The sequence below is a fragment of the Callithrix jacchus genome, chromosome 1 (assembly GCF_049354715.1).
Source record: "Callithrix jacchus isolate 240 chromosome 1, calJac240_pri, whole genome shotgun sequence".
Lineage (NCBI taxonomy): Eukaryota > Metazoa > Chordata > Mammalia > Primates > Cebidae > Callithrix > Callithrix jacchus.
This window is the reverse complement of record NC_133502.1, coordinates 184,679,408-184,700,859: the sequence shown is the minus strand read 5'-3', so window position 1 is coordinate 184,700,859 and position 21,452 is coordinate 184,679,408. Positions and strand designations below refer to the sequence as shown.

At 58.4% G+C, this 21,452-nt stretch overlaps 2 protein-coding genes across 4 annotated transcripts in view; both read left to right on the top strand.

Annotated features, from left to right (window-relative positions):
- QSOX2 (quiescin sulfhydryl oxidase 2) overlaps window positions 1-10,054 on the top strand; it is a 38,908-nt gene extending 28,854 nt beyond the window's left edge. For both annotated transcript variants that reach the window (XM_035262824.3, XM_078331681.1), the window contains exons 10-12: window positions 660-810; window positions 4,410-4,598; window positions 7,214-10,054. In XM_035262824.3, coding sequence (XP_035118715.1) covers window positions 660-810; window positions 4,410-4,598; window positions 7,214-7,761 — 888 coding nt within the window. In that variant the 3' untranslated portion in view covers window positions 7,762-10,054. The remainder of the gene's footprint in view (window positions 1-659; window positions 811-4,409; window positions 4,599-7,213) is intronic.
- A 1,295-nt stretch (window positions 10,055-11,349) lies between these two features.
- Window positions 11,350-20,147, top strand: LHX3 (LIM homeobox 3). 2 transcript variants are annotated; one of them, XM_017977396.4, is made up of 6 exons: window positions 11,350-11,508; window positions 15,641-15,812; window positions 16,534-16,736; window positions 17,371-17,522; window positions 17,621-17,789; window positions 18,676-20,147. In XM_017977396.4, the coding sequence occupies exons 1-6, from the start codon at window positions 11,430-11,432 to the stop codon at window positions 19,092-19,094; spliced, it is 1,194 nt and encodes a 397-aa protein (XP_017832885.1). In that variant the 5' UTR covers window positions 11,350-11,429; the 3' UTR covers window positions 19,095-20,147. The 2 variants fall into 2 exon arrangements, with proteins under 2 accessions (XP_017832885.1, XP_009003663.2); XM_009005415.6 differs by lacking the exon at window positions 11,350-11,508 and adding an exon at window positions 13,283-13,510.
- The last annotated feature ends 1,305 nt before the right edge of the window (window positions 20,148-21,452 follow it).

The following is a 21,452-nucleotide window of genomic DNA, read 5'->3' as shown; positions in this document are numbered from 1 at the left end:
CTTAGGCCAGGCATGGTGGCTCTCGCCTGTAATCCCAGCACTTCGGAAGGCCAAGGCGGGTGAATCATGAGATCAGGAGTTCCAGACCAGCCTGGCCAACATGGTGAAACCCCATCTCTACAAAAATACAAAAAATTAGTTGGGTGTGGTGGGCACCTGTAATTCCAGCTATTCAGTAGGCTGAGGCAGGAGAATCGCTTGAACCCAGGAGGTGGAGGTTGCAGTGAGCCAAGGTTGTGCCACTGCACCTCAGCTTGGGTGACAGTGCAAGAGTCTGTCTCAAAAAAAAAAAGTGAACACGTTGTTTTCTGGCCGAGCCTTTTCTTTTAATACTGTCATTACAGCAAATTCTAATTTAGAAGAAAAGGTAGATATGTTTTATGCTTAACATTACTAGTTTATCAAATACAGAAAAACCTTCTCTCCAGAGGTTGACTTGAGAGCTGCTTTAGTGAAGGAAACCATTCCTCTCGTTTGTTTTCTTGAATTTAAATTGGCACTTGGTGGAAGGCGCAGATCTTATGTGTACAGTGGATACAGCTTCAGTAAACTACACCCCCATCACCATCTCCTTAGTCAAGACGGTATCTGTTGGCTGTTTTTAATTTCAACCATTATATTTTATTCTTTGGGTTTTTTTTTTTTTTTTTTTTTTTCAGATTTCTGGAATATTCCTTACTAATCACATAAAGTGGGTTGGATGTCAAGGAAGCCGACCTCAGTTGAGGGGTTACCCATGTTCTCTCTGGAAACTGTTCCACACTTTGACTGTTCAAGCCTCGGCCCACCCAGACACACTGGTTGGCACAGGTGAGCTGTCCCTGCACAGGCCAGCGGGGCTGATGGTCTGCCCCACACGCTACCCCAGCCTGCGTATGTGAGGCATGTTCTGTTATATGTGAGGTAGCGTGTTGCCAGGGCACCGAGGCGGGGAGCATCGCCTCAGACTCCTCACATATGAGCAGCTCACCCAGGGCTGTGCCCTCAGAGTACGAGTGCCCCTCGTTAGAACTCACAAGGATGTGCATGGCTAAAATGCAGGAAATAAACCACAGAGGAGAGAGAACCCTGGCTGGGAATTTCCCTGCAGTGTAAACTCCCTGATTTTGCTTTAAAAAAAAAAACGGGAGAATAAGTGAAATCTATTTGGAGTGGTATATTCATGATCAGCTGTTGCATGATGAATCACCCCAACATTTAGCAGCCAGAGAGCCACCCATGGTTATGAGCTTACAGTTTCTGAGGTCGGGCATGGCCTCATCCGGGTCCTCTTGAGGATCGGTGAGGCTGCAGTTAGAGTGTCAGCCAGGCCTGGAGGGCACCCAAGGCCCACTGGGAGAGAGTGTCTTCCCAGCACCCTCACGGAGCAGAGAGCAGGATGCGCCTCCTTGTACATGGCTCGCCTAAGGCCCTGAGCTCCAAGCTGGCTGCTGGCTGGAAGCCACGCCCAGGGCCTCTCTGTGGGGCAGCTCACATCTGGCAGCAAGCTTCGTCGGGGAGCCAGCAAGTGGGTGCCCACCCGAGGCTGACATTTTGTCATCTATCCCAGATTCTGCTCACTAGTCAGTCACCAGGCCCAGGCCATGTGCAAGTGGAGGGGATTACAGGAGGGGTGAGTTAGGTGGCTGGATCTGTGGGGGCCAGGACAGAGGCCACCCACCATGAGGGGTTAAAGCCTATAAAGCTTTTTAAAGTTGGATTTAATAATTTTCAATTAGTAGGAAATTGATAAAATGAACTGCTCTGTCCTTCAGAGAACACTGAAGTATATATTGGCTTCTTAATCCCCTCTGAATTTGGCTGTGTGTGCGCTCTTCCCAGTTTAAGCAGTGATTCAGGTTCAGTAACGTTTACTTTAAAGCCAAGCTGTAGTCTTTTACTCGCACAGTTCAATCCTGTTTCCAAGAAAATTGTCGAATTCTTTTACAGTTATTTTTTGCCATGTCACAAAGTAACCCAAAGTGCTGGGCTTTAAGCAGCCTCTGCTGTGTTTGCTTATCATGCTGTGGGTCAGCAGTTTGGGCTGGGCTCAGCTGGTGGTTCTTCTGTGAGGGCTGCTTGGGCTCCCTCGTGTGGCTGCCTTCATCTGGCGGCAGCTGGTCGGTCCAGGGGACCTTGGAATGCCTCATATTTCTGAATGTGGCTTCCCTACCAGGTAGCACCAGGCTGAGGCAGGACCTCCTGAGAGGCCTCAGTGTAGAGTCACATATCATCCCTTCCACCACCTCCCTTTGATCTAGCCTACATTTGTGCTAGGAGAAATAGATTCCACCTGGTAATGGGAGAAGCAGCAAAGTCACAGTATGGGAGAATCTCCCGGAATGGGAGCGCTGCAGTGGCTCTCTGAAAATCTCTTCTGTTCTGGCTTGCAGGGTAACATTGGATTACTGCTTCTCAGGGGTCTGGTTGGGAGAGACGGTGGTTTTTAACCTCAAATCATTTTCATAATCATACAGTAAAAAGAGGTGTATGTTTTTTGGGAGAAACCTTGGGAGCTGCCCAAACAGAAATTGAAATCCGAGCATCCACACTGCCTGAGTGAATGCCCAGCCAGGCCATATAAACCCAATTTTGGGCTGGGCTCAAGGCTCACACCCATAATCGCAGCACTGGAGGTTGATTGACAAGCCAAGATCATGCCACTACACTACAGCCTGGGCAACAGAGCAAGACTATGTCTCCAAAAAAGCTGCTTCTGAAACATAAGCCTGAGTTACGAAACCATGTTTGCATGGGAAAGTTGTGGTGAGGAGCTGCGCCATCACACCATCCCCCTTTCCATCTGCTCTGATCACACGGGCTGCTCAAAGGCAGTATGAGCACAGTGCAGACCAAGGAGAAGTTGGGGGCCAGGGTATTTGATTTTAAACTCTTCTGGGAGCGGCCCTAGTGTAGTGGAATTGTGAGAGCAGCATGACGGCAAAGCTCACCACTAACAAGACTCTCAGCGCTCCTTCCTCCCATAGCGTATTGGAAGCAGCCTCCAGGAGTAGCCTCCTGCCAAGAGAATTGGGTCAGAGGCAGCCATGGGATTAAGTCTTGGAAGGTTTTTCTTCTCTTTGCTCTATGTTTAAGCCCCATCCACTAAAATGCCTGCAAGGCCTCTAATCCCCCCACAGGTAGAGGTTGATGGTTCTTGTCCACTCGGAAGATTAGGGGGGCCCCGCACCCACGGTGATGTGGTGGGAAGAGGAGGGGGATTACATGGTGATGCAAGGCAGATGTCTGTGGAGCCCTCCTGGCGGGAGCGCAGGACAGACGGGCCGGGTGGCAGGGCCAGCGCCTGCCGTCCCATCTGTATTATCGCCCAGCTGCCCGTGGACACACTCGAGGTCAAGGAGGAGGTGGTGGTCTGCTCTGCTCTCACCTTCTCTGGGTGAAATAAATGAGAACCGTGACGATTACAGATCGACCTGGACACTGAGATCAGGGCCTGTGCACAGCTGTGCTCTCAGGGAGCCACGACAGGCGTCAGGCCTGCACCAGCGCAGGGAGCTCCCCCAGGGCCTGCTGTTGGTGAAGATGGACTCATTCTTGAAAGCATGTCTTTTTTTAATACTGACGTGTAATCTGTTTTAATCTCGTGGGTCTCCTATCTGTGAGTTCAGGCTCCTGTATTAGTTGTCTTGAGTGGGGACTGCCAAGCCCCACCCCGTGCTGCCCTCTTGGTTTTCTCAGGGGTTCCCCTTCGGTGTGGTGCTAGCCTCTTCTGCCACCGTGATCAGCGGTTGCTTTCCTGAGACGTGTGTTGTTCATTCACAGCGTCTATGCAGGCTCCCCGGCCTGTCCATGTCTGTTTTTACCTACTGTGGCACGAACTTTGGCTTGTGGGTACACCCATCCCTGTGCCCGCCCACCCACTCTGCATCCTCACGCCCAGGGCTGGTGGCAGCCTAGAGTCACTTCTTAAGGCCATGTCCCCACTTGCCCTGGGGCTTTCAAACACGACAACTACAGATTTAGAATGAACAGTGTCATTGCCCTGGCATCAGCCTCTGGGAGTTGCTTGTAGGGCAAGAGGGACTACACCCAGCTGGTAGATCCCAAGGAAGAAGCATTGCTTGGTGGTCCAGGAGGCATTCTGGCACAGACAGCTGGAAGCCTGGTGGGAGATTCAAGGTGCTCCTGGAAGGGCTCCCTGGGGCCTGAGTGGCTCATCCTTCTCTTGCTCTTCTGGCCTCTGGGCTGTGCACAGTCATCATGTCTCCAGAGCCTGCGGGACCTGGCCGTGTTGGACATCTGAGCAGGTGCTGGCTCCTGGTCTGTGCCCACAGCCTGAGGCCCCTGTGGAGACATGAGGGGGCTTCGCGATGTGTAAGAAGCAGTTCCCCCCAGGCTCTGTGGACAAGTGTGGGGTCAGGTGACCCCCACGCACCTGCTGTTGTCAGTGGCATTTTTTTCTCCTGCAGGCTTTGAAGATGACCCCCAGGCTGTGCTGCAGACGGTGAGGAGGTACATTCGCACCTTCTTTGGGTGTAAGGAGTGTGGTGAGCACTTTGAGGAAATGGCTAAAGAATCCATGGATTCAGTGAAAACCCCAGACCAAGCCATCCTCTGGCTTTGGAGGAAGCATAATGTGGTGAATGGCCGCCTGGCAGGTGAGAAGTGCCTGGGTGTGGGGTCTCAGCATGGGCGTGGGAGGCCCTGGTCCTGGGGACAGTGGGGATGGCATGGCCATGGCGGGGCTTGCCTCTGAGCTTTGCGTCTTCGTGCCACCTGCTGTGCTGACAGGATCAGGACTTAGGTGGCCGGGAGCTGCCAGAGCCACAGCCTTTCCCACGCTGCTTCTGTTCCTGGGTTTCCAGATGGTTCTCTCGCTCTGGGGAGGCTCTTGGGCCCTTGTGGACATGGGTGTAGCTTATTCTTCCTGTTGTACCCTCAGGTACCTCACTAGACCCTGAGGGTATTTGGCTCTGGAAAGCTTGAAACATAATTTCTTTTTTCTTTTTTTTTTTCCCAGTCTTTTTTTTTTTTAAATAAAGATGGGGTTTTACCATGTTGGTCAGGCTGGTCTTGAACTCCCAACCTCAGGTGATCCGCCTGCCTTGGCCTCCAAAGTGCTTGGATTATAGGAGTGAGCCACCACACCCGGCCAGAACATAATTTTTGATGAGGAATTTTAGTATGAAAATCTGTTGTCCAAATGTAAACCAAACCTCTCAGTGGTTTTGTTAAAAAAAAATTAAATAGGGCACATGTATTTTCTCAGAGTTAAGTACTTCAAACTATCCTAAATCAGTGGCAGATTAAAATTAGGCTTAAAAATAATTCCGATGAGAAATAAATCTTAATAGAGATGAAAAGAAAATGCCACTGAACTATGGGTTTTTATTTAATCCACTGTATTATGAAAACATATTACACTAAAGCACTAAGGAAAATGGGTTTTCTCTGCGCCGAGCCTGCCTGCCGGGGTCTGGGGCATGTGGCCGCAGGCGCCTGTGTCTGGGGGATTTGTTCCCAGGGTCAGCAGTGTCTCAGCCTCTCTGTCCTGGCAGCCTCTGCATTACTGCCACCCACAGAGTTCCCTGCACTTTTTCAAGCCCTCGGCTCTAAGGCAGTGGGACCAGGACCCTCGCCAGGCCTGCCTGGACCTGGAGGCCCTGCTGTTGCCTGTTGCCTGCTGGAGGCCCAGCCTGCTTGTGCCTCCCCCGCCCCCGTCATGAGGCTGCAGCAGAAAGGGGTCTTACCACCCAGCATGACTGTCACTCCTGAGAGTCCCACCCCACACAGTCCCACCTCTAGCCTGTGTATGGAGACCCAAGCTCCTGGGAGGCCCCTCGGAGATCTGCCCAGGGTCATCCCCCCAGGGCTGGTGCCTTACTCTACAGTCGTACTTGAGGCTCTGGCAGCTTCCCACCAAGTGCTGCTGGTCCATGCTTTGTCCCCGCTGTGAGAGGGGACTCAGCGCCCTCTTTGAAGAGTGGCTGAGCACTGGGCAGCAAAACCTTATGAAGGTGGGTCCTGTCTGCATCCCCTCCTGGCAGTCCGTGCCGGGCGTGCAAAGCTGTGTCTACAAGGATGCTTGCTGCAGAGTTGTGTGCATGGCCGCCCACAGGGAATGGGTCAGATAAACACCCAGAACACCCGTGCGGGCACACAGGTGTCGGAAGTATGTGGTAGGTTTGTGTTTAGCAGTGCGGAGCTCCGTGGGGGCACGGACCCCGGTAGAAGGGCGTGTGGGTGGTCTCTCGGCGGGACAGACGTGTGTCTTTGCATGTGCAGAAGGGACCCGAAGGCCTCTCCTATCACAGTGCGTCTGGGAGTAGAGTTGGGGGCAAGCTCTGCTTGTCTCTCTGCATGTCAGTATTTCTTTTCATCTTTCTTGATTTTTTTGGAGAAGTATTGATCTTGATTCAGCGTAGTAGAGGCTCTAGGTGTCCATCGCCTTTCAGCCTGAGAGCGAGCACACTGCAGAGACACACACTGTTGCCCTCCTCCTCCTCACGTCGCAGCTCCAGTGACACCGTTTTAATGAAAACGTTAAACATAAAAAATAGAAGTTTGAGGGTTTTTTAAAGGAGTGTATAAAAAGTCCCACAAAAGTTGTCAACTTTGTTCCTTATTCTACAAAGTAGCATCAGTAGTAGTGTGTGAGGTGATAGAGACCAACACAGCATCCTTTCAGAGGGGCCACTGGTGTGTCCTGCTGTTCCCCAGAGGGAGCATGTCACCACAGAAAGGGATTTGTAGTCTGGAAAGGGCCAGTGTGCCTGAAGTACAGTGGAAATGCATCACCACCCACTCTGCCCTTTCCCGAGGGTGCACCTGAGGCCCACTGTCCGTACAGTGCAGGTGGCCGGGGCGCAGAGGCAGTGGGCTTCAAGTGCACCCTCAGGAAAGGGCAGAGGGGCAGCGATGTGGGGAAGGGGCACACGGGCAGCACCATGCAGACAGAGGCCTCAAGGTGAGAGCTGTGTGCTGTCACCTGTTTTGGAAGTGGAGTGCTGGGTGGTTGGGGCAGGTGTGGTCCAGGAAGTGGCAGAGGCCGAGCCTGTAGCCTCTGCTTACTTGCAGGCCTGGGAGACGGTAGAGGGGACACATGCGCAGAGGCCTGTGGAAGCAGGTGTCCTCTGGGCCACACTGCAGGGGAAGGGTGGGAAGGGCGGGGAGGGAGGCCCGTGGCGGGAGGAGTAGGAATCTGCTGGCTGGAGGCTGCACCTGGCCTCACAGGCCTCCTCCCTCTGGCTCTTCTGCTTCCTTTTCTTCCTAGGCCATCCGAGTGAGGATCCGAGATTTCCAAAGCTTCAGTGGCCCACTCCAGACCTCTGCCCAGCCTGCCATGAGGAAATGAAGGGCCTGGACAGCTGGGATGAAGGCCACGTGCTCACATTCTTGAAGCAGCACTATAGCCGTGACAACCTCTTAGACACTTATTCCGCAGACCAGGGGGATTCTGGTGAAGGAGGACCCCTGGCCAGAGGTGAAGAAGAGGAAAAACGACTCATTCCCCCAGATAAGTCTCATGGAGACCAAGACGCCCAGAGCGTTCGTCCACCCAGTGTACTGGGCCCCAGGCCCGCCCTTCCGGAGAGCTTGCGCCACAGGCTGGACGTGAGACTGCAGAGTCTGGATGGGCCCAAGGTCCACAAGCAGGTGGAGGTGGCCGTGCCCTTCCTTGGGGTCGGCTTCTCCAGCCTGGACATGAGTCTCTGTGTGGTGCTGTATGTGGCTTCGTCCCTGTTCCTCATGGTGATGTACTTCTTCTTCCGGGTGAGGTCCAGGCGGTGGAAGGTCAAATACCACCACCCGGCTGTGTGAGTGCCCTTGGAGAGGCGGCCCCGCCCCGTGCCACCTGCAGCTTTTAATACTGGATCAGGGATTTTACACGCGGGCCTGGTTTCACATCCGATGACACCTTTTGGCTTCTGAGTCCTCGTTTTACAAACACTCTTCTGACAAGGGAAGAGGTGGGGTAATTGTGTGGGGGTGTTCGAATTCCCGGCGTACTCAAGTCTGTTCATACGCCCTTCACAGGTTCTACGGCAAAAAGACTTCTATGTTTCCTCTAAAAGAGGGTGAGGAGTCCAGGCCAAATAATGTTCCCCACACACTTTAATCTCAAGTTTCCTGGACTCCATCTCATCCTGCAAGACCTTGTTTTCCCCACCCCTCCAGGCTGCCAAGTGTTCTCCTTCAGCCAGGCGGGGGCAGAGCAGAGCCGGAAGTGCAGGCGGCCTCTGTGCCCCTCCAAGCAAGTGTGGCTCCAGTGACATCCAGTGTGCTTTCCACGGCTTCCCTAGGGAAGGGTTCCTGAGGGCTTTCTGCGCTCCTGCAGGTGTTTTCACTGTAGTTGTGGGGATTTGAACAGGGGAGGAGCCGAGGAATTTCGTGGCTGTGCTGCATTTCAGAAGATAACCCCCAGAGGCCTTGTGCCGTGGACTTGGGGATGGGAAGGATGGTGGCTTATTTAACTCTCAGAGGCAGCACCTATGTTTGTTTATCTGGTGACAAGAGAGAGACATGTAAATGGGGGCCATTTGGTCACCTGGTCCCCAGAGGGCAGCTCTGGGTTCAGCGGGCAGGTGGTGCTCAGAGCAGAGGGCCCAACGGGTGGGGAGGAGAGTGGTCTGCCCTTGGGAGCACAGGCCCCAGGGAGACTTCTAAAGCCCCCTCTGTGGTCTGCTCTTCACCCAACACCACAGAGGCCTGCAGGTTCCAGCCACACACGTGTACCTCGCCCTGGGCCCATGGAGGGGGTAGGGTGGCAGGCGCTGCAGGTCCCAGCCACACATGCACCTCGCTCTAGGCCCATGGAGGGGCAGGGGTGGCAGGCGCCTGTGCCAGGTTTCCTTTGCCTGAAGCTGCTTTGGGAAGGATCTCCACACAGGCACTGGTTTCCCAAGCTTTGGTCATGATTTCTTTTACCATTTAATAATTTTAAACATTGTTTTAAACCCAAAACGTTTAGTGGTCACTTACCTCTGAAGATTTAAACAAAAAAAATACACTATTTTGGGGAACATTTATATTGAGCTTCTTTGTGGCTGTTGGTGTGTCTCACAGGCTCAATTTGATTTGGCTGAAGTAGGCTCAGATGTGTGTGTGTGACCATCTGTGTGTTGCGCATCTCTGACAGTTGTAAATATTTCTTCTGCTTTGCCTCCTTGGTGTTGTGTACTCATGTGTTTACTAACTGTGGCGGATCACATGGTGTATTCGTAAGACCACCGTAATACTGATGTTATTGTTGCAGCTTGAGGAACACGGTCAGCAGCTGATTCCTTAAACAGCTGTCACAGGACGGCTGTGCTAAGGATGCCACCCAGAGCCCCGTAGCTGGTGGGAGAGGTGTCTGATGCCTTGGCCCCTGGCTTCACGGCTCACGTGAGCATTTCTTCTGGTTTCGCACTTTTAACCCGTCTGTGCTTGGACAGCCATGACGTTGCCTTCATTGCTGGTTAGAGGCCTGGGTTATTGAAGACACCAAAGTGTTTCTCTTTCAGCTTGAAAACCAGGTGGGTCTACTCATGAGTTTCAGTGTATTTGCCTTTGAACCCTTAACTAACCTGACTTTTGGCTAGTGTTGAATGTCTTTAGCTGGGGTGACCTGGGACAGCGTTAGGGTTACCGTCTCCAGCTTCAGCCTTTCCAGAAACCCACGTGGAGCACAGTGTGGCTGCAGATTCATCATCCTATTGCTGTCTGGGATCACCACTGTTTGGGGGACAAGCTTGCGACCTGCTGAGGGGCAGGGTTTTCAGCAGTGTCAGTGGTGGGGATCTGAGCCGCTGTGGAGGTGGCCCCAGGGGTCACATGTCCATGCTCTAACACACCTCGTGTGACCACTCAGAGCTGGATGCCACCTTTAGGCAAGGTTTAGAGTCTATTTTCTCAAGTTTTAAGTATTTTAAGAGGTATTGAGACTAATGAATATGATAGTTCAGTAATTTAAATGTTTATTTATTTTTAACGGAAGGATTTTTATTAAAAATAAGCTAATTGACATGGAAATGTCAGTGAAATTTCTTACCTGCAAGGAAAGTGAACATTTTGTATTTAAGTAAACTATAATGTGCACATTTTATGAATAAAGGAATCCGACATTTGAAAACAATTGTGATTCTTTTGAAATGTGAACCAGCTCTACCAATGAGAGTGGTAGGTGTGGCGGGGTGCAGAATAGACCCTTCTTTCTGTTTATGGACTGGACATCTGAAATTCTAAAATTTCTTATTTTGAACCATTGGCTTTTGGGAGACAACCAACGGGTCAAATGGAAAGTGAAAGATGGAAATCAGTGACAGATTATCTCCTTGGAGCTGATCTGGATGGAGAGACAGGACAAGCCCCTGGATTTTACAGGTAGATGAAAGGCAGCTGAGATGCATGTAAATTACACACTTTAAAGGGCACTCGCAGCAGCCCAGCTTGAGGGAACCTCAGAGGAACCCCAGCCTGCCTGAATAGCCACCCCTCTGCTTCCCAGGTGTGAGTGTCCTGCCATGGCTGAGTTTGCAGTCTGTGGAGTTTCGTTTTCTTTTGCCCCGCCCCCAGTTTTGCTGTGCCGGTGGGGGCGGGGGAGTGGTCTCCAATAGTCTTGTCTGTGGCTTTGGAGGACTCCCGTTGGCACCTCCATGACCAGACTGTGCAGAGACTGGCAGGGAACTCAGGCCCTGCTTATGCCCAAGGTTTTGAGTCCAGAGCAGCGTTTCTGTTAGGGGGACTGCAGGTGCCCCTCCTCCTGGCAACCTGGGGGACTCGGGCTGAGCTTTTCCCAGAAATTGGGGGCTGGGTTCAAGGAGGTTAAGAGCGGGAAGTTTCTTGACCAGCTAAATACCTGCATGAGGGCCTCAGTGAGCCCTGGGTTGGAGATTATCAGGCAAGGGGCCATCCTGGGGCATGGCCTGGGCACTGCCTTCCAGAGGTTGCCCGCCAGAAGAGTAGGCTCAATGGCCTCCTGTCCCGCGGCTGGACGACCCGCTTGCTGCGAATCCCGGCGCCTCAGCGAGGCCTGGAGCTTGGGGAGGAGCTGGAGCGGGCGCTGCTACCCCGAGTCTGGGGCGAGGGCGGGGACTGCCCTGAGTGCGCGTCCGACGCTGCCTGCCCGAGCACCGGGGAGGGGGGCAGGAGCTCAGCGAGGCCTGGAGCTCAGGGAGGAGCTGGAGCTGGCGCTGCTACCCCGGGTCTGGGGCGAGGGCGGGGACTGCCCTGAGTGCGCGTCCGACGCTGCCTGCCCGAGCACCGGGGAGGGGGGCAGGAGTGGGGGTGGGAACCGGGGCGGCGAGAGAGACCCCGGGAGGTGGGTGGGCGGGCGCGCGGGCGGGGCGGGCAGTGGGCGCCTCCTTCAGCACCGCGGACAGCGCCCGGCCCAGTGGCTCGCAGGTTCCCCGCTCCGCACCACGCGGCGGGACTTCGGAGCCCCGAGCCCTCCGGGGAACGTCGACCTACGAGGAGCGCGGCTCGAGCCACTCGGCCTGGTGGCCGCGATGCTGCTGGAAACGGGGCTTGAGCGCGACCGAGAGAGGCCCGGGACCGCCGCCGTCTGCACTTTGGGCGGGACTCGGGGTAAGAGCCCCGGGGTGCCCGCGGCCTCCAGCCCGGGCAGGACACCGAGGACAGAGACGGCAAGGGCGACAGAGATGCGAGGAAGAGGGTGCGCAGGGCTAGAGGCCAGGCCAAGAAAGTCTCACCGCTCTGCAGGCGGGACACAGAGATGGGAACACAGTGCAGGGAGAGAGTTGCCAGATCCCAGGGTGGCCGGGAGGGCCTGGCGCTGGCCTGCAAGAGAGGGACAGTGGTGGAGTAGAGACCCCAGAAAAAAGGGTGCATCGCAGGCACAGCTGCGGGGCGATGGGGCCGAGCGAGGGGTGCCAAGTTCCCCCGAGACTATTGCCCCTTAGCTCTTGCACACAGCCCCACCCAGGCCGCTGGACCCTACAGCAGGGAACCCAAGGCTGGGTCTCCCGCCTGAACCACTCTCCCCAAGGGCCATTCCATCACCACGGACGCTGGGAAATAATGGAGGCATTGTTGGAGGGCCGGCCAGATGCGAGCAGCGTGGGCCGCCTCCTTGACCTGCTGCCCCCTGCCCCCGTCCAGCCACACACGGCCCCTGCCCGCTTCCTCAGCAGCTGACACCCGCCTCCTGGACCTGGCACAGCCCGTGCACACTAGGCTTTGTGCCCTCGGGTCTTTGCCCTGGCCCTTCTCAGGTAACAAGTGCTGTGCAAAGTGAAGGGGCAGAGAGCTGGCTGCTGCATGGGGGGCTGCTCAAGACGGGCACATCGGACCTGCTGGGAGCTGGCAGGGGGACTGTGGTTTTCTTGCACCCATCCTTCTGGGCTTGGCCCCTGAAAGCTCACAGTCCAGAATCCATAGGCAGAGTGGACAGAGTATTACCGTCAGACCCGCAGGGAGAGGGACCGGGAGGATGGCATCAGTCCCTGGTCACCCAAACCTTCCTGGGTGTTTCTGCACTGCCAGGGCTCTCCTGTCCTCACCATGTCCCGTGCTGTGAGGGCCACTCACTGCTGTGTTCTTCCCGGGGTGGCTGCCCAGGGCTGGCGCTGGCCCAGGGCCCTCTGGGCAGGGGTGGTTGTGCCCCTCTGCCTGCAAGGATAGCGTGGGTTCTGGAGAGCTCGCCTGTGTGGACTGGGGCAAAGGGCTGGAATATTCGATAAATAAACTGTGTTCTGATGGAGCCAGAGAGCTGGGGGCTGGAAATGGAGGGGTGCCCCGGACTTCCCAGCACTGACGTCCACGACACGAGGTCTTAGCTGCGTGTCCAGGACACAGAGCCTGTTCTCTCTCAAGGCTTGCTATTCTCCCCTGAGCCCACTCCGGGGCCCCAGTTCCGGGTGGAGCCCAGAAGCCTGTTGGCATCTGGGATCGGGTCCTTGCGGTTCCGGTACGCAGCCTTCAGCGCCACACTCACCCCTTCCGCGTTTCGGGTTGAGCTCCTGTCGACCAGCTCCGGCTCCCGAGGCCAAACCTCAGCGGCGGGAGGACCCGGCTGCCTTCTCCACCCCTCTCCCGGGAACCTTAGCCCTCCTGGCGTGTGCTCGAGCCCAGGCCTCTGCCCGCGGCCCGCTCCGGCGCAGGAAGCTGCGAGGCGGGGAAGAACGCTGGCGGGCAGCCCTGACCTGAGACCTCCCCTACCGGTGCCCGCCCTCAGGTTGAGCACGCGGGGCGGCCTGTGGGCACCGCAGGTCCCGGCGCAAAGGCGCGCGAGTCCGCGGTCGCCCCGGGCTCGTCTCCGCGACCCCCGGCCCCGCCCCGCGCCGCGGCCCCGCCCCCCGGCCGCTCCGCCTTCAGCTCGGCCGGAGGCTCCGGGCCCCCCGGGCAGCCTGCGGGCGCAGCGCCCGGCAGCACCGGGAGTCGGTTAGACGCCGGTTCGGAGCCACTGCGGCGTGGCGTCGCCGGGTCCCGGAAAGTTCGGGACCGGAAGAGTGACAACGCCGGGCGGCGGGACCCATGGAGGCGCGCGGGGAGCTGGGCCCGGCCCGGGAGTCGGCGGGCGGCGACCTGCTGCTAGCGCTGCTGGCGCGGAGGGCGGACCTGCGCCGAGGTGGGTGACCGGGCCGAGTGGCTGCACCGGAGAGACCCGGAGAACCTCGGGCCTTTCCGGGCCTGACCGCGGAGACTGGCAGGAGCTAGAGGGCCCGGGCTGGAGTGGGTCCGCGCCTGGGCGCCTCCGCCTGAGTTTGTTTCGGGGCCCCTGGAGCTGGGTTGTCAGGGAGTGAGGCTGTGGCGCGGCACTGCTCAGGCCAGGAAGCTCTCAGGGGTCCAAGGTGGGCTTAGGAGACCCTCTGAAGCCCAGAGCCGGCCCCTGAGCTGGAGGAGGCGCAGGGAGCAATGGCGAGGCAGTAAGGGTCCCCAAGAGGGGAGCCCCGTCAGGACTCCTTCCACATTCCAGGGGAACAGAATCAGATGCAGGGGCCAAGGTCGAGCTGAACCTCGACCGTCAGTCTCCCCTAAGTCAGGTTTCAGCGTCTGCGTCCACAGACACTTGCTCGGGTTATCTCCGTCCCGGGCCCGTCGATAGCAAAAAACCTCTCTTTTCCGGGGCCCCCAATTTCCTGGAGGCACCACTCTCGCTCCCAGCACTTAGGTTCTTAGAGAACCTGGCAGTTCTCCCCGACTCCCGGGCCAGCTGGAGCCGCAGGATGGGGAAGGAGGCCCGGGACCGGTGGGGAGTGGGAGGGACCGGCCGGCGGGAAGGGGGTTTCATCCAGGCTGTGGGCGCTCGCGGTTCCCTACTTATTTATTTATTTATTTATTTTTCGACGGTTCCTGGGAGAGGTTGGCCGCGGGGGCTGGGAGGTGGAGAGAGGGAGGGAGGGAGGAGGGTTGAGCGCCTGGCGCTCGGGAGAGCTGACCAGAGCGGGCGGGCTGGCGTCCAGGCTCCGCCGGCCCCGCCATCCCCGAGAGCAGGAGACCCCTCCGGGGCCGGAGTCGCCATGCAACGTAAGGCCAGGGTCGCGGGCGCGGCGCGGGGTGGGCTGGGGCGGCTTTTGCCTGACGCGGGCTCCGGCGGTGCGTTGCGGCCGAGGCGCTGTCCGGTCGGAGGTGCTGAATCCGCGCTGCGCGGGCCTGTCCGGCCACCCCGCTCGCTCTATGCCGTGTCCTTGCCTCCCTGCGGTCGCTGCGCACGTTGGGGACCCCGGGCGCGCCGCGGCGTTTCTTGAACGCTCCTCACCCGGAGCTGCGATTTTGCTGGATGCGGGGCGCATTCATCACGGGTTTCCCGCTACTGCGGGGGGCGGTGGAGCCCAGTTTTCTCCGCCAGAGGTCGAGGGAGCCCCTTCCCATTTTCTCTCAAACACCGGGAGACGGGCTGGAGTCGGTGGGATCCACAGCCAGGGAGGTAGGTGCAATGTTAGGAGGTCCCAACCCCTCCGCCGGGCATCCCCCTCTTCCAGAGACTTTCTCTAAGTGTAGAGGGAGTCCTTAGCCCTTGGCACCTAAAAAAGCCACTCCTGGACTCGAGGCTCCCACGGGGCACCAGTGGGCCTCTCCAGCGTGGTTCCTCCAGGGGGCCTGCAGTCCCGAAGTGGGGCATGGGGGCAGAAGCGGCGGGAAGCCTGATGTTTGAGTAACTGTGACAGCGTTGGGGCACCCATGCCTGACACAAAGGCAGGGGATCGGCTTGTCCAGTCCACTCATAAGTACTTTTGCAGTCACCCAACGATGGGGCTGACATTGTCATTTTCCCTGCCGGCCTGCAGACAGGGCCACCAGGTGGGGCAGCCACATTTTCGGGGAGTCCCTAGAAAGAGTGGCCACGACGCTTAACGTGAAGGAGCCCTGGATGGTGAGGACCCGTTTCCCTATTTTTCCTGCCTGTCTTTAGAGAGCAGATCCCCCTGGGGTAGGGTTTTCATTTGAGCTCCACATGCAGCGTTCTTGGCACTTAGAACATTTTGTAATTGAGTATCTGGTCTCATGGAATGGTCTGGTCTGCTTTCCTTCTTCTCACAGACACAGTTTTAGACGATTGTCAGTTTCCTCTTAGCTCCCGCCTTAGGATGCGGTGCCTGTGCACTCCCGGAACTTGTGGGGTCACTTAAGCTGGCTGGGGAAGAGGGTGTGCAGGGACAGTAGGAGCTCTCAGCAGCCCTGGCTCGGCTTAGGGTGGTAAGATGGCTTTGCTGCCTCCTGGTCTAGGAGGTGACCCACAGCTTCCTCATGCCCACAGAGATCCCGCTGTGCGCCGGCTGTGACCAGCACATCCTGGACCGTTTCATCCTCAAGGCTCTGGACCGCCACTGGCACAGCAAGTGCCTCAAGTGCAGCGACTGCCACACGCCGCTGGCCGAGCGCTGCTTCAGCCGAGGGGAGAGCGTTTACTGCAAGGACGACTTTTTCAAGTGAGCCCTGGAGCCTCGCCTTGGTGTGGGAGCGGAGGGCACACCGGCCCTGGGGAAAGGAGGCCTGGAGTTCCGCCACCCCAGGACCTCCTCCCCTCAATCACTGAGGCCAAGCCCTCAAAGCCCACGTCTCCCGAGATCCCAGCCCCATTCTGTCACCCAGGCAGGGCACGCTGTGGCCCGGGCAAGCTAAGGGTGGGGCCTCTCCATAGGTACTCCCTGGGTGGCCGGGCCTGGCTGGGACATCAGCAAATATTATTTGGAAAAAAAGCAATTTATTTCTTAAATCACAGAAGCAGTCATTAGAGAAGATAAGCCCACATTTGTAGAATTCTATTGAATTTAGTCCCTCTGAAATTGGTGGTGTTTTTGTCCCTAATGCTGGGGACTCAGGGGCTCTGGCCCAGTGGCTTTCATGGCTCTACCTCTGGGGTCTGAGAAACTGGCCCCAGATGGGTCCTCTCTGTCCCGATTCAGCTTCCCAGATCCAGTATGGGTCCGGCAGGCAGTGGAGACTGGGCTCCCCGAGGTCCTCCTGACCAGAGATTGAGATTCCCTTCTCAGTGGTAGTGGGCGGCCAAGCTGGTTGACCAACCTGCAGGCCGGACAGAGCCTTCCTCCGGGACCGCCTCCCCAGGCACCCGATTGCCGCTCTCCGACCCGCTCGGGGCGAAATGAGCCTCGCACTGCCACGCTGAGCCGGGCCCTGTGCGTCCCGCAGGCGCTTCGGGACCAAGTGCGCCGCGTGCCAGCTGGGCATCCCGCCCACGCAGGTGGTGCGCCGTGCCCAGGACTTCGTGTACCACCTGCACTGCTTTGCCTGCGTCGTGTGCAAGCGGCAGCTGGCCACGGGCGACGAGTTCTACCTCATGGAGGACAGCCGGCTCGTGTGCAAGGCGGACTACGAAACCGCCAAGCAGCGAGGTCAGCGGAAGGGACGACACCCCCACCTTTCCTGGTCTGAAAAAGTGGGGCTGAGACCAGGCCCGGGGGTGGAGTGGGGTGGGGGCTTCCTGGGAAATCCTCCTGCCGGGGCGGTCCTCCCAAGCGCTAAGGGGCCCGGCCTAGGGCGGCGGCGGCAGCAGGAAGCCGAGGCCGGAGCGGCGGAGTCATAGACAGACCCGCAACCCAACCGACTCATTGGGTCCAAAGTGTGCGGCTTTTTCACCCCTAGTCGGAATTATTGCCCTAAATCCTTGGCCGCGAAGACTGGGCCATACCCACACCCTTAGAATAAAGGGGAGCTCGCGGGCGGAGCAGAGTGTTTGGAGTAGGGGGGCCAAGGCTGAAGGCGGGGGCGCCATCGAGAGTGGTGGGCTTTTAGGGAAGACGCCACCCCCCCCCAACAGAATCTGCCCTCCGCCCCGCCATGGGGGCCGCCGGTTTTCGTCAAACGTTCCCAGCGTCCCCGCGTTCCGAGAAACCCGTGCGGTGGGCTGGAGGTGGGCACCTCGGGGGGGGGGGGGCCGACGTCCCCGCGCGGGCTGGAGTGGGGCGCGCTGGGGGTCCGGCTGGGGCCAGAGGGGCAGCCAGGCCTCACCGATCACCTGCCGCACAGAGGCCGAGGCTACCGCCAAGCGACCGCGCACGACCATCACCGCCAAGCAGCTGGAGACGCTGAAGAGCGCCTACAACACCTCGCCCAAGCCGGCGCGCCACGTGCGCGAGCAGCTCTCTTCCGAGACCGGCCTGGACATGCGCGTGGTGCAGGTCAGCGCTTGCCCCCGCGCCCCTCCCGCCCCTCCCGCCCGCGGCCTTGGGGGCCCCGCAGAGCCCGGCGGCCGCTCACCCCGCCTCCCCGCCCGCAGGTTTGGTTCCAGAACCGCCGGGCCAAGGAGAAGAGGCTGAAGAAGGACGCCGGCCGACAGCGCTGGGGGCAGTATTTCCGCAGCATGAAGCGCTCCCGCGGCGGCTCCAAGTCGGACAAGGACAGCGTCCAGGAGGGGCAGGACAGCGACGCCGAGGTCTCCTTCCCCGGTAGGAGAGGGGATCGCGGAGCTCGTGGAGGGAGGAGCGCGCGTCAGAGGGGTCGCAGGGAGCCTGGGGGTCTGAATTTCCCACGGGGTTAGTGGACTCCTTAGGCTGTACTTTCAGAAACATTTCACTTACAGAACCTGGTCCCCCAGCACCCTCCCCACCCTGGGTGGCCATTCCGGACCACTGCTTTTCTCCTGGTGGGGACAGAATTCCCGTGGCCCAACCCATCCCCAAGCTGGGCGCCTACGGGGCTTTCTTCTGGGGAGGGGTGGGGTGGGCGTGTCCAGGCCGTCTCTCTGGCTCCTAGCCCTTGCAGTGATTTTTAGGAGAATGGGCAGCGCATTTGGGGAGAAACTGAGTCAAAGTCCAAGCTGCTTGGAATTAGGGAAGGGGGCTACCTGGGGTCAAGGAGAGAAGTTTCAATACCCTGCTGTGGAGCCTGAATTATTTATTTATTCTACGGCATTGAGGATGCTGCGCCCCATCCTGTGATGCCCATCCTCACAAAGGGTACAAGACGCTCTTCGATGTTCTCTGGGCTACTCACTCAGCCTCTCTGGAACTTAATTTCCTTGTCTGCAAAATTCAGGTGGTGGTATCCGTGCCCCTCCCTGGGCTGCCGTGGGGCTGGTCCTGAAAGCTTGGGCCCTGGCTGGGCTGTTCCTGACTCTGATCCCACCAGGCCTGAAACACCCTGGGCTGACTCAGGCCGTGGAGGGCCAGGGGCGGTCATGCCTTCCAAGAGCAGAAGGGGCCTGCGCTGATCTGTCATGGGCGTGGGGCAGCCACTCCTGCCCCGCCCAGTAGTGCGTCCGCCCGCAGGATGGGACTCTGAGGGGCCGCGGATGAAGGTCAGGCACGGACTGAGCCTCTGCTTTCGTTGCAGATGAGCCTTCCTTGGTGGAAATGGGCCCGGCCAACGGCCTCTACGGGAGCTTGGGGGAGCCCACCCCGGCCTTGGGCCGGCCCTCGGGATCGCTGGGCAACTTCACACTGGAGCATGGAGGCCTGGCAGGCCCAGAGCAGTACCGGGAGCTGCGCCCCGGCAGCCCCTACGGAGTCCCCCCATCCCCCGCCGCCCCTCAGAGCCTCCCCGGCCCCCAGCCTCTCCTCTCCAGCTTGGTGTACCCAGATGCCAGCTTGGGCCTTGTGCCCTCAGGAGCCCCAGGCGGGCCCCCGCCCATGAGGGTGCTGGCAGGGAACGGACCCAGTTCCGACCTCTCCACGGGGAGCAGCGGGGGTTACCCCGACTTCCCTGCCAGCCCAGCCTCCTGGCTGGACGAGGTGGACCACGCTCAGTTCTGACCCAGGCCCGGCTCCACCCAGCACCAGACAGGAGAGAGCTGCCCCTGCGTGGGTGGCTCGGGGCTGCTGGGGCCTCTGAGGAAGTGGGGCCAGGGCGTCAAGGGAGGGCCGGTGCCTTCGAGCCTCCCTCAGCGGACCGCGCAGCTCCCTCCCTGGGGGGCTGAGGGACCCATCTGGCCCCTCCTCCGACAAAGGGCTGGACCTTAGGTGGCCGCCCAGCAAGCCGCCTTTTTGTAAGCAAATTTCTCCCCTTTATTGACCAATTAGCTGAGCACTTGCTGCTGTTTCTAGACATGAAATGTCACCTTGCTGAGGCCCAGCCCAGCATAGCCCAGGGGCTGGAAAAACTTTCATTTTCAGAACTGAGAAATCTTCATGATCTCGTCTTTACTTCCCAGGCTCCATCTCTTTCGGAGCCTCCCTCTTTAGGTCGGAAATTGGCCTTGCCTATCCCGGGAGGAGGTAGCAGAGGTGGGGACACACATGAGTCCTCCGGGAGAGGCTCCCTCTTCTCCCCAGGTCAAGGTGGGGGCGGGGCCTCCCTGCCTCAAGCCCCGCCTTCCCTGGGAGCAGCTTTCCCCAATCCCAGGTCTCTAGATCTTTCTGTTCTTGAGTACGCTGTGGAGGAGGCAGAAAGGCCTGGGGCCCCTTCTTTCCAAGCTCAATTCTCTAAGCCCCTCGGGGTCTCCCCCCACCCCATCCCAGGCCCTCGGTGTCCAGGCTGCACCCACAGATGTCGGTTGCCAAACAGCCTGCCCTCCCTGCCGAGCAGGCTCGGCCAGCCCCGATGGGGATGTCTCCCCCTGGAGAAGGCTGGGGCTCCTTTGAGCCTGCCCTGCCCCTCCATCAGATTCTTTGGGAAGAAGTTTCTGGGAGGCGCCTGCAGCTGTGCGTGCCCCAGACACAAAGGCTGGCCCGAGTGTAAGTCAAAGTCACTCCCGCAAACCTCAATCTCGAGCTACCTATTGGTTCTGTGAATGTTCTGTGTCTTTTATTTATTCTCGGGTGATCAGCTTTTCCCAAGACTTCAATAAATTTGTCAGTTACGGTCAATGGAAGGCCCTTGTCTTTCTGAGGCTGCAGGGGTCCGGGGTTGGGTGTGGGGAATGTTCTTTGAACACTGAGAGGCAGCCCTGAAGGGGCCTTGGGTCCTCCCCAGTTCCTGGCTTGGACTGGCTCCTGGTGTGAATTTGGGCTCTCTTTACTCCTTGGCCACACTCCTGAGCACTGGAAGGAGGTGTGCAGGAACAGCCCATCCATGCCTGATGAAGGGGAGGGGTAGGGGTCTCCGCACTCTGTCCCTGGGAGAGGCAGCAGCTGGGATGTCCAGAGAGCATGACAAGAGTAGGGGGTGGGCCGTGTGTGCCACTCACAGCTTGCAACTGGCACCAGCCCCAGGGCAGGGGTGCTGGCACAGGCTCTAGGGTGACCAGCCTCATGGTTGTGGAAGTCTCTCCAGCTTGGATTCCAACCCTGACTCTTCTAACTTGCTGTGTGACCCTGGGCTGGTCTCCCACTCTTTTATCCCCAGCTCCCCTCCCTCTTCCCCCTCTTCCTTCCCCTTCACCCTATTCCCTCCTCTCTCCTCCCTCCCCACTCTTCCCTTCTCTTCCTTTCCCCCCTTCCCTCCCCTCACCTTCCCCCTCTTCCCTCTCTTCCCCTTCCTCTTCCCTCCCCTCCCCTTCCCCTTCTTCCTCCCTTCCCCTTCCCCCTCTTCCCTCCCCTCACCTTCTCCCTCTTCCCTCCCCTCACCTTCCCCCCTTCCCTCCCTTCCCCTTCCTCCTCTTCCCTCCCTTCCCCTTCCCCCTCTTCCCTCCCTTCCCCTTCCCCCTTTTCCCTCCCTTCCCCTTCTTCCTCCCCTCACTTTCCCCCTCTTCCCTCCCCTCACCTTCCCTCTCTTTGCTCCTCTCTCCTTCCCCCCTCCCCTTTCCCCTGGCCTGAGCTTTCTCTTCTGTGAGATTGAGGGAAGCAGGCACTCTGAGCCCTGCTTCCCTGCTGTAAAGAGAAGACAGTGGTGACAGTCCACTCAGAGGGCATGCAGAAGGTGTATGTGCCCCACCCCCACCCCCAGGTGAGTGCTCCTAGAGGGCAGTGGTAGAAGCAGGCAGGGTTGACTCTCCCACTTCTGCCTTCCCTCCTGCAGGATGACAGGTCTGGGCCTCCTCCCTGAGGGTCTCTCCCTCTGAGGGTCTCCCTGGAGCGGAGTGGAGGCTGGAGGAAGGAGCCTAGGTTTCCTATTTCTCATTGGAGGGGGAGGGACGGTGGAGGAGCCAGAGAGTGCCTTTCATGGGGACCCTGCACTGGCCTCAGTTCCCCCAGTAAGGGCAGGAGCCCCCTGCAGAATGTGGCCAAGGGAAG

Coding starts and splice junctions, on each gene's coding strand:
- LHX3 (XM_009005415.6), top strand. CDS start 13,417: ATGGAGGCGCGCGGGGAGCTGGGCCCGGCCCGGGAGTCGGCGGGCGGC. Junction 13,511..15,640: donor GAGGGCGGACCTGCGCCGAG/GTGGGTGACCGG, acceptor TCATGCCCACAG/AGATCCCGCTGTGCGCCGGC. Junction 17,523..17,620: donor TGGACATGCGCGTGGTGCAG/GTCAGCGCTTGC, acceptor CCCCGCCCGCAG/GTTTGGTTCCAGAACCGCCG.